General features: G+C 34.1%; 1 protein-coding gene across 10 annotated transcripts in view; it reads right to left on the reverse strand.

Annotated features, from left to right (window-relative positions):
• Positions 1-12,013, reverse strand: part of SDCCAG8 (SHH signaling and ciliogenesis regulator SDCCAG8) — a 106,720-nt gene that overhangs the window by 70,686 nt on the left and 24,021 nt on the right. For all 10 annotated transcript variants that reach the window (XM_032683310.1, XM_032683313.1, XM_032683312.1 and 7 more), the window contains exons 11-12: positions 11,635-11,769; positions 8,504-8,620 (exon numbers count right to left, since the gene is read on the reverse strand). In XM_032683310.1, the coding sequence (XP_032539201.1) occupies positions 8,504-8,620; positions 11,635-11,769 (252 nt within the window). The remainder of the gene's footprint in view (positions 1-8,503; positions 8,621-11,634; positions 11,770-12,013) is intronic.

Below are 12,013 nucleotides of genomic sequence, written 5' to 3' on the forward strand. Positions count from 1 at the left end.
ACATAATTTCAAAAGTACTGTTTAATCTGTCTTGCTCTGCAGTTGCCCAAACTTCCAGGAATATCAACAGGCACTTTGCCATTGAAAGATGGCAGGCTAAACCTCAGTAAGGGAAGCACCATTATTAGTAAGCTGAAACACATTAACACCATTTCACACACATATTCAGTTACACGAAAGAAGTCTTAATTAAACAAAAATTAAAACACTGGTGAAATATCACAGTAGTAAAATTTAATTCTATATCAATTATTCTTTTTTCAGTATTACCACCAACCACCTTTTGTATTTTAAATTTTCCACTTAAAAGTATATAGGACCCTCCTATATCTTTTCTTGAAGCACTTAAGTGTTTCACTTCTCATTCCTTAGTTTATGATGTATTTACAAATTATCTTCAGACTTTCACAACTCATTTTTAGGGGAACACACTGAAGATGCTTATTCAGTGACATAAATTCAACTTACTGGAAAACATAAAAGATGATTTCTCAAACACTGAATCGGTCCTCAAATATCCTCTTCATAACGTATCTGAAATTATCTGCATCTAACAATACTTATGTCTATCGTAAAAATGTACTTTTTAATTAACTAGACATCTCTTTATCTCTACAAAATCTGATTAAAGAAAATAAGTTTCATTCAAAACAAATCAAATTAAAGATTAAAATAATTGTTTAATTCTTTTCATACTGATGCTGATTCTATTGTATGCAAAAATGCAACTTTAAATTTCAAACTAGCAGATGTTTTTCACAGAATTGTAAATAGCAGCCAACTGACAGAAAAGACAAATACTTTTTCTTTTTAAACAAATGAGAATGATTAAGTGGTGATAAAAGAACTCGTATTCTGAAGTAAATGTAAAAACTTTAGAAGAGTTCTAAAACATAAAAAATAAACTAAAATCAAATTAATTCATAAGTGATTTATTACATTTACTATTGCACCAGTATGCTCACACATCAGGTAAGAAAATACACAGTATAACGTAAAAAAATTTTGCACTGACTATATCATTGCACAAATTCTGCAGTAAAATAATTCTGGAGAGGAAAATATTTATGTGAATTTACAGCACATTCTTTTTGTTTCATACTTCATTCTCCACCATTAGTATTAATTTTAATTTATTAATTTATTTTTATTAACTTCTGTTATTGTTATTATTGTTATTATTGAAGATTAAAGGGGCATAATGCAGAGGCAAAAATAAAAGAACAAATGTAAAGTAATAAAAAGTGAAATATAAATACTATGGTAATTGGTATTTGCAGGTACGTCCCCCAGAGGCGATCAACACCTATAAAAACACATACACTTCTACAGGCCCTGATGCTCACAAGCTTAGTTTCATTTACTAAAGCAGCCCTTCAAAGCAATGAGACCAGTGATAGTGCACAGGACCAAGGCTATAATCATGGTCTTTGAAAGAGGTGACCCCAGTATGGCCATTCACATGCATTTAAATATTATATGTACCAGTGACAGGAAGTTTTTGCACTACTTAATGATCTCAAGCCATGTTGCTTTCTATCCTTATTAATGTATTAATTAATCAGGGACAGAACTAATTGGGGTTTATTTTATTTATTTATTTTTAAATTTAAAAAGAAACAACAAAACAAGACTGGTTTTGTAGGAAGATTTTGAGAATTTTACTTAGAGAAAAGATACTATCAGTCCATATGCAGCAGGGGTCACTTGCATTCATTTCTATCCTAATCCTGATATCAATCAAGCAACTCTAGGTTTGGAGTGGTCTCTAAGCCTCAGACCTCCCAGGCATGGCCATCTGACATAGCATATTGCACCTGAAGAACTATCCAACTTTGTAAAGAGAGTTAGGGCCATCACAAGGTTAACTCCTGCCACATTCAAACAAAGTCTTTCTTCCTTTTACACTCTGTATGACCTACTGCTGGTTTCCATTCAAATCTGAATGAGGATACAAAGCAGTTATGAAAACTAAATTTGGGTTCATAGGGGAAACCTCCTTTCTGGAAGCAGATTTATTATAAAGCTGTGAGAATATACAAATCCCATGTACACAAGGCTTAGAAGAATTCACAAAGACCACCTTTTTCAAAGAGGTTAATTCACAAAAACCACAAGACTACTGCAAATTCTATAAAACATCTAGTCCAAAATAGGAATCTGAAAACCCTTCCTGACATGAAAGGCAAGTAATGTGAGCAGAAACACAACAAGTAACCCCAATAAACAAACGTGGTTCTTTCGAAAAGTTTTTTTCTGTATGGCTGGCTCACAAATCAGTTGATCTCTATAAAGACCAGAGGAACAAGCAAAGACAGCCTAGATAAATAATGCAGGCTGCAATTAGTTGGATGGCTACTATTCTAACCTCATCTGATGGAACTTTTGAATTCCTCAAAACCAGGTAGTTTTGTGACCACTTTATCAGTTGTAACAGCGCCTAGCACTACCTTGTGTGCTCCACTAAAAGGCAGAGCCTCAAGAGGAGAGCCATTACCTAAGCAAAGGCCATCAGCCACAAACCCTCTGCTTCCAAACTGACTGAGAATTAAGAGAGACAGGACCCTGCACTTTGCTAGAAAGAGCAGGGGAATAGCATGGAGGGTGGATACTCTTAAAATCACACATTCTAAATCTCATCGAAGTAAACTTTATACCTGCAATTGTTATCTGGGGCAAGAAAAAATTTATGTTGCAAAGTATATATTTATGAGTACACACATGCAATTTTTTTAATTAAGAAATAACCTTAAAGGCCTGTCCTTGTGCAAACTCTGAAAGAGCAATATGGTCCCTGTGGATAAATACCCTGGGAAACAGACAGGAGTGAATGGCTGAAACATATTATACAAGGATTTTACCTCATTATTTCCATGAAAATATTTGCTTTTAATTTGCCAAAATATCTGAACTGCAATATTATTTCAGGAACAAAACTTCCAATCCCATAGAGATTATTACAGTCACATTTTAACAGGGAACATTGCTGTACTACAGATTAGCTCAGTAGCCACCAGCAGAGATAAGAAAGTGATTTTGTTCACAGTAGAACACGATATTTGGGTTTTTTTTAATAAATGGATTGCACTGAGGGGGACAGGGGAGAATGAGGTGGTGAGTTTTCTTGCTGATAATAGAATCTCAGAAAAGGAGAGATGCATGTAGAAAGAAAGAAGAGGAATATTACTCCTACTTCATTATCGAAAAACAGGAGAGAAAAAACCCTGCTCCTTTTATTCTTTGAAACACTATTTGAGACTACTGATGTGAGATAGGTTCTTTCCTCCTGGACAGCATTAAGGAATAACTGGAAAGAAAACCTATGCAGTAACAACTGACAAGTGATAGACTTTTACAGTCTTTTTCTTCTGACTGTTGACACAACGACTATTGATAAAACAACCATTTTTTCTAGTCAGAGAAGAAGAAAAAAAAACAAAAGAAAACAACTATTTATTTAAGTATATATACCCAATTTACCAAGAGATGTGCAATTCTTTTCCTACTTTGAATAATGCTTAATGCACATACATTTTTTCTCTTTCCATATACTATGGAGTGACATCACCCTGGATGACAGAACACAGATCCAGATTACATGGGCCAACCACACCTATGAACAATAAAATCTTGATTTATCAGCTGTGTTCTTCCTCTTAGGAGGCCAGCTGCTTCGGGGAAGCAGACTCATATAGAAAATGCAGACCAGTCATTACAGAAAATTCTACGACAAGGAATCATGGTCCCTAGGATTTTTCTTATGGAAAGATGACAAAGAATTTAATGCAGGCTGCTCATACCACTGATCCTTAAGGAATGGATGGCTGGCAGAGGAAAACAATGCCATTGCAGAGCAGCAGGAGACATATTATAATTATAATTAAACATTTTTGTTACATATTGCAGGGTTGTAGGTCAAAGTCTTCCTCAAAAATCTTGAGATGAGCTAGTAAGTTCAGCTATAAAAAAGAGTGATGCTCCTCCTGAGCAGGTCAGAAAATTCATATCAAAGCAAGGCATAAAGTACTGCCATTTTATCCTTATTTACTCATCTTCAAATTAATGCACTGAATGCCCAAAACACAAAATGATTCCTTGGAAAGAGTTCAGTTACAGTAAAGGTTATCACATTTTCTTAATGTTTTCTTGCCAAATATTACTCAAGTATATGTTCACTGATTTAACAGAATTTCTTTTCAAAACAGGACTTGCAGAGCATCTTTAGAACTAATGAGGTAAGAAAATGTCAGATATAGGACTGTCACAAGAATACACATAACACATCATCCTAACCCATCTTCACCACTGCTATTAAAACCTGGAAGTTTCAAAACATCTGGTGATATTCTGAATGTCATAGCTTGTGAAAACTCCAGTATTTAAAAGGCTGACTTATGAAAGCCTGATATCTATTAATAAAAAGACATTTTCAGTGAATCAGGGTCTTCAGAAGGTGTTACTGATCTTGCATTGGACACTGCAGCATTTCCAGGATATATACCCAAATTCTTGGCCTGAATTATTTTTGATGAAGACAGAGTCAGTAATCTCTCCTCTTATAATGTCTACATTAGGTTACTATAAATCATGGATTTATGACAAATGAGATAAACATTCCCAAAATACCCTTTGGCAAAATGCTTTTGGACTGCCATTTTGCCAGATTTTTATTTGTCTGCAAAATTGTCAGTCTATAGTGTACAGAGGCATCATTTAGGTTCTGTCATATTGCACAAAAATGCTTTGATGTGTAGCTCTTCCTATTTGTACAGGTTGTGCATATCAGTGAGTCTCCAACTTTTTTTGTATTTGGGCTGATGAACTGCCATGCAGAAAACTCCTAAAAGTCTGTAGGTTTTAGTATAATATTTCTGAAGCTTTTTATTCTGTCACAGGAATTGCCGCAAATAGGCAACAGAATTCTGTAACCCTCCACTTCAAACGATGCCTGCCCAAATTTAAAGACTTTTTTACAGGTTAAGATTACCAGTTTGGATTTATTTCTACATCAAAGTATTTATCTGATTTCTCAAAACAAGGTAAAACAAAATTTAAAAGCTGCAGTTAGTTTCTGAAGTTGAATTTATAATGTCCTATTACTTTATTACAAGGATGCCACAACTCCCAGTGGAGCAATGCTACTGTTAAGATCTAATAAGGATGATGCCCAAATTGGCTTTGACTGCATAAACCAATACTAAAAACTGTTTTCACTTCTACATGCTGAAGCTTGCCAGATTTTATAAACCAAATATAAATTATTTCAGACAAACAGAAAGCAAATTATTAACAGTGAACTTCATTTTTATAAGGCAGAGCAGAAAAGAACAAGTGAGACTAATCTGAGGAACAATTTCGTAGCGTGTCAGAAGTATGATTTCTGTTACAAATGCACAAATTATGCCATGCAGTGCTTATAAAATAACAAAAAAAGTATTATAAAAGTGAAGTCCTGCTGTGTCAAATATGCCACACATTTTTTGTTCTGATAATAGCTATTTAGGTTAGGGTGTGACTTTTCTCTGATATAGCTGTGCTAGTACAACCCCTAGTGTGGACACAGTTTACTGCCATGAAGGCATTATATTCATACAATCTATAAAGCTTGTTCCTAAGCAGTAAAGTATTAAGTAACGCACTGTTATTTCAGCACAGCTACATCCACAATGGGAGGGCTGAGGGAGAAAAAGAGAGGGCAGTAGGTGATGCTACTTTACAACATACTGGCCAGATGAACAGATGTGGGTTTTGTGTAGAGAAACTGTATGGTACATGTCTTTCCTCCCACCTCCCTCCAAAATCCTCATGTTAATCAGGATCATGATGGATGATATTACAAAACAGTTATTCAATTTAAATGGAAACACTGCTCATTGCTTCTTAATAACTAATTTAAGAAATATTCATACAAAATGTTAATAACAGGTAGTCATAAGAAATATTGACACCTTGATACTAGTCCTAACCGGGCAATAAAGTTAGGAAAAGAGATGTAAGTTAAAAGAGAATAAGACCAAAGATAGACAGATAGATATATACTCTCTGTAAATTCCCTAAATGATGCAAGTTCATTCTTCAAGAGCTTTATAAATACTAGCATACGATAAATACATACCTGCATTTATTCGACATATATGTATCTGGTGATCCTAAATTGTACATGTGGGGATTTCTGCCTATTCTGACACACCTGAATAATTTTAATCCCTTTTTAAAAGTCACTACATATAAACTAAGAAATATCTTCAAAACTAAAATTTATCCACACCACAATTAAAAATACAATTATTCCCCAAGAAACAGTAAACTTACTCTCAATATGAAAAATGATTCTTTGCTTTTAAAACAGAAAAAAGCATAATTTAATACAGAATAGCAAGAAAATACTCATACATTATTGTCTCTCTACTTAAAAAAAAAAAAAAAAGGCATTTATTATGAACAGATGGTGGCCAAGGAAGGTATCAGCTCTGTCTCTTAGCCAGAAGGTCAGGTCATGGCTGAGAGACCAAAGAACAATTACTATTTGCTATTCAGTGCCATATAAGATAAAACATTTCAGGTTTTTCTTCAAATACAAAGCTAGATGTGATTGAGCTGTTTTCATTTCATTTACATGAAATAGTTTGCAGTTACTTATTAACATTCGTTAAAATTTGATTTAAAAAAACCACAGCAACAACAACAGAACAAGGCAAAAATGAATGAACACTCTTCTTGGGCTGCCTTTGAACATGTTAAATAATACTAGGACTTATACAGAGCTATCTGGGTTCCTAGAACCACCGTTATAAAACAGCTGCTAGATACTGAGTCTGAGAATTTCAAAATGGTTTGTTTTCCCTTTTTTTTAGGAACCAACAATCATATTTGAACAATCTAATTACATAATTACTGAATTATCTAATCTTTATCTAATTATCTAATAATCTTTGCTGATAGGAACTCCCTCTCACATCACTTCACTTTATATCAAATTTTAAATCACCACATTTTGGTGCACTCATACCCATGCTGATTAAAATACCAGTATGTCAATACATGAGGTTAAAATATTTTGTTAAATTTTGCAATTTGTTCAAAAGGCAATCCTGAAGCAAGCTGGAGAACAGGATATAAAATCCAAGATACTTCTTCAAGTATCTTATTAAACACATCCTGTTTTATTTGTATGCCAAGATTATGCCAACTCTTTTTATCTGTGATATCTGTCAAGGCACAGACGACAAGCTTGTTTTTTGTTTCTCAGTGTCCTTAGGCCTAAAGGATGCAGGAGTGAAAAAAAAAATCAAACCACAAATAAAAAAATAACAACATGAAAAGAAAATGCTTTAAGACCTCTATTTTTCTGCGCTGTAGGAATTTCTATACATGTTGAAGGATTATTTTATCTAATAAGCTCCTCCTTTGGACTTCACTATCCTTTCATTCTAATTTGAATTAATAATTGCTTCCAGACTAAGCTTGCACTTTATTAAGTAAACTTACTGTCCTATCCAAAACTTTGGGGGAACTGATAAATAAAAATATAAATTTAGAAATACTGCATTTTTTCTCTACATATATTTATACACAGGGAACGATGTGTTCAGTTATTTACAAGAAAAAGAATGATTCAAAACCTGTTGGATAGGCTGCCCTAATAACAAAATGCATATTAAAAAAAATTATCCTCATGTGCATCTTATACATCTGTGTATTCAGAAGATATCCATTCATGTGCAAATCACAACTATGAAGGAATAACTGAAAGTTTGAAGTCCTAGAGAAAAAATGGATAGAACTTCAACAAAAAGGGCACTTCAAAAGATGCAGATTACACCTGTTCAAGCTGTTTGCCAAGTATGTTGCAGGTTGCTCTAATAATCCTTCTTACTGCATGGGATGTTTTCTCAGAGACTACCTGTAAGGCATACATTGGGTTTTGTATTATTATAAAACCCAGTTTTAGATAAGCAATAGTTAATGCCAAGTGGAATTTTTCTACAGTTCCTTTTTTCTAGAAGGTTACTTTTGTTTTGGTTTTGTTTTTTTTTAAACTTCTATGAATCCCAGCATTCATTAACCTTGAATCTTTAAAGAAATTGGAAGATAAATTATTTTCATTTTTGATATCATTATGTTATGCTTAGAGTCTTTAATGTTCTGTCAAGGCTGCATATGTAGGTAATTATGTGTGGATTTATTTGTGAGAAAAAGTGTATAAACATATGTATACAGTACATACAATTTAAGTACTTCGTATGAATACATATGATAGAGTAATTCTATATGAAAGCATGGGATGAGTAATACGCAAAACTGAACATACTAGGGCTGAAAACAAGAATAAGACAACCAAGAGGTATTTATTTAGCAGTAATAGCTGGCTTTTTGCCATTAATTTAGAAACCATTTAACACTAATAAATGACCACTATTAGAAAAATGAATCATTTCAGCTTCTGAAATAACCCTACTTAGGCTACTAGTAACTGCAAAGTTATAGCAGTATTATCTCTTACCTGGTCCTTAATTTCAAGCTCCCTTATAGTTTTTGTTCTGTACTCTCTGAGCTCCTTTTCTGCCTCATCCTTCTTCATTTTGGTTTGATTCAACTGATAGCGCATTTCTCCACACACCTGTTAGATTACACAGACAACATGATCTGTAGCTTGAAGGGTAGACCAGGGTTTGCAATTAGATCTTTTGGTGCCCTCTACAGGTCATTGAAATGCAACATATTTTAAATTTACAGATATTTTAAGGCTACTATGGTAAATGTTTTTATATAAAAAGGTGGATCTGAATATGAACCGCTACATGAATTCTCTATATAGTCATTAACTTCGAATTATGCAGTGCCTTTTAGATTCAAATATATTTGAGTCAATATTTTGCTAAGTATAAATATTTATGTTGTAAATATATGCCACTAAATACAGTTAAAATACAGTTGCTGGTTTTATATTCTTGGGATTTTACAGAGAACAGAAGAAGAAAGTCTATGTCAACACTTGAAAACCTAGAAGCAAAGGATGGATCACACTCCTTTTTAAGGGTGTATTTTCTTAACTTGCCAATTTTTCACTGTTAAGAAAGAAATTTAGATGTTACTACAATCATTTTCAAAGTTTGATCAGAGCTTTACAGATTTATGGCAAACTGAACATAAATTCTTTAAAAAACAATGCCTAATTTAAATATAGCCATAGTCCAGAAGAAATGGATCAAAGTAACATTTAAAGAAATCACTTCTCCACAGGACAACTATTCTCTGCTGTTGGAGTGTTTGTCATATTGCCTCCTCAATCCTTTCCACCTGAAGGTTGGTCATCTTCAGAGGGTCTGGGAAGGGGTTAGGAGAAAGTGAAAAAGAAACAAAAAAAAAATAAAAAAACTCCTCCCACATAACTTTCTTTACTGCTATGCAGGGATTTCTTCAATTTCTCAATCCTTTTTGTGCCATCACCTCCAGTTTGTGCCTGTTCATGTCACCTTAATTAACCAAACAAACACATGCACATTCCCTAATGAGAATGCAAATGTCTTTATTCACAGCTCCTCATAGACAACTTTCTTTCCAACTCACTCTGTTTTCCTGCCTTGCTCATATTCTTTCAGCAGACTTGCTTCCTAAGTGTGCACCCTTTAATTTGCTGCTACAATCCTCTGTGCTTCTCAAAAACGCTCTCACATGTTCTGCAACCCAAACCAATTTCTGTTTTCAGTCTTATACCTCTTCTCATTTTCACTATTTTTTTCTCCTTCTTCTTAAAAAAAAAAAAAGGTACGGAAAAAGTAAACATGCATACTATAATGAAATCCCTCTAGGAAAAAACTAAGCCAACTGTCGTAACTTTTAAGAAGTAGCATGACTTATAAATGCAAAGGACAGCTTGTGAATTTAGCCACTGCAAACAATGCAAAGCAGCAAACACTCTAAAGAATGGCAAATTTCTAAAGCATTTTTTTAAACACTAAAATATCATATGCAACTAAAAAAATCATAATATGCAACTGCATAGCTTGCAAACCCTGTCTCTTTCTACCTCCTCCTTCTTCTACATGAAGAATGTAACAAAATGCAGTATGTCACTTCCTCCAAGTAAAATTAAAGAAATACAGCAATCCTCGCCTTCAGCTCCTCCATTGAGTGTACAAAGTGAATAACACAGAAGAATCAGCAGATGGTGCTGTCCTAATAACAGATTTTTCTGTCTCCTCAGGAATGAAGGAAATTTTTCTCCCTCTGACTTCTGGTACATGAGGAAAAAGATATTTCAGCTAAAACTCAAAAGTGTTGCTATTTGCTGTTTTTAATAATGGCAAACTCAGTTTGGAAACAAGGAGTCAGATTCATAACAAAGATGTCGCTTACATGGCCAATGGAAAATGTCAGGGTGATCCACATAGTCCTGCCAGTTCAGTGGTCAGAGGGTTCCTTCAGGATTTTTGAGACTTCTCAGTTTAGTACAGTGACACAAATGAAGCCTTCCAATCTCTCAGGATAGTGCAATTAAAAGAGTATAGGCTATTGCAAGGTGACCACCTATTCAACTTCGTACTGATTAACCTTAACTGAAGCAGGGACGAACCGCAGCATCACTCTCCTGAGAGACAGCTTCAAATCAGCAGGCTATAAAATTGTCCTTTTCAGACCAAGGAATATTTATAACTACTACCTGGTCTTCGCCCCTGTAAGTGGTGCTAGTCATCTGTAAACACAGCCTGAAAGACCAAAAGAGTGTTTCAGAAATGGTAAATCAAACCATTCTGACATTCTTAAAATACTCATTCGTCTTTCATCTGAAATGGAATTAAAATTTCTAGTAAGTTGCAATGAGTTTTTGCTGTGAATTTTCTGCAATACTTTCACCTATTACTACCAGCTGGGGAAGCAGGGGAAGACAGAAACTGTTGAAAACCTCTCCAGAAATCTCTAGAGGCCTAAAGAATTAATTGTTAGCCAAAACCTTGCACTTAACAGCTGGGGAGGTAGGATGGGCCCTAAAGATTATTGGTAAGGTATACAGACATTTCAAGAGGCTGTAACAAAGTGTTTTTTTCATTCTCATGTTAACACATATTAAGGTTCTAACAGATTGAGAAATGTGCAAAATAAAGAACCCAAAAAGTGATATACCTACACTAGAGAGATGTTAAGCTATAATTCTTAATTGGAAGAAAAATCTCTTTGTAAGGGACATACAATCAATGTTAATGAATAAAGCAGTATACTACACACAAAGTCTAAAGGAAAGTATTTCACAAACAGTGATTTGATACAGCTCCCTTTATTTCAGCACTGCATGTCCCAGAGGTAGCCATTAAGGACACTGTTGAATACTATGTTGTCTCATTCAGATCAACTGCAATTTTTACTGAATTTTTCAATAGTTTTAAATAGTATTAAATAGTGACCTGCATAGATTGCAAAGTAGAAAAGTTATCTTTTGCATGATAAGGTGACTAGGTAGGCTGAAAAAGTTATCTTTTTACTCCTACAGCTGTGCCTCTGGGATAGTCAGAAGAAGTCTACATTTATCACATGTTCTTTATCAAAACAGAAAAATGGAGAAAGAAAAAATTCTCATCTTTTAGGTCACAATGATAAGGAAAACCAAGCTCAATACTCATTTATAAATGTGCTTACCTTATTCATCTCCATTTCATGAGATGCAAGCTGATCCTGTGATTGTTCTAACTGGTTAACTAGAGAGTTCTTTTCACTCGTAGTTTTCTTTATTTGAGCCTCCAAAATGGCCACATTCTCAGACAAGGCTGTCACCTGCAAAAAGTCCAAGGACACTGTAATGACAATTTGACCAACCACAGACCTAAATCTTGTGGGACACTCTCCTCAAAAGCAACCATATGTAGACAAAATACATAGAATTAAAAATACAATAAAAAATAAGCATGTACCATAAAACTTATCAGGTATTATTAATAATAGAATATGGTTAAATTATTTTAACAATAGGTTCGTAATTTTGAATTAATTTATGACACAGTAGTTTATTTGAAACTTT

The sequence above is a fragment of the Chiroxiphia lanceolata genome, chromosome 3 (assembly GCF_009829145.1).
Source record: "Chiroxiphia lanceolata isolate bChiLan1 chromosome 3, bChiLan1.pri, whole genome shotgun sequence".
In the NCBI taxonomy this organism is placed as follows: domain Eukaryota; kingdom Metazoa; phylum Chordata; class Aves; order Passeriformes; family Pipridae; genus Chiroxiphia; species Chiroxiphia lanceolata.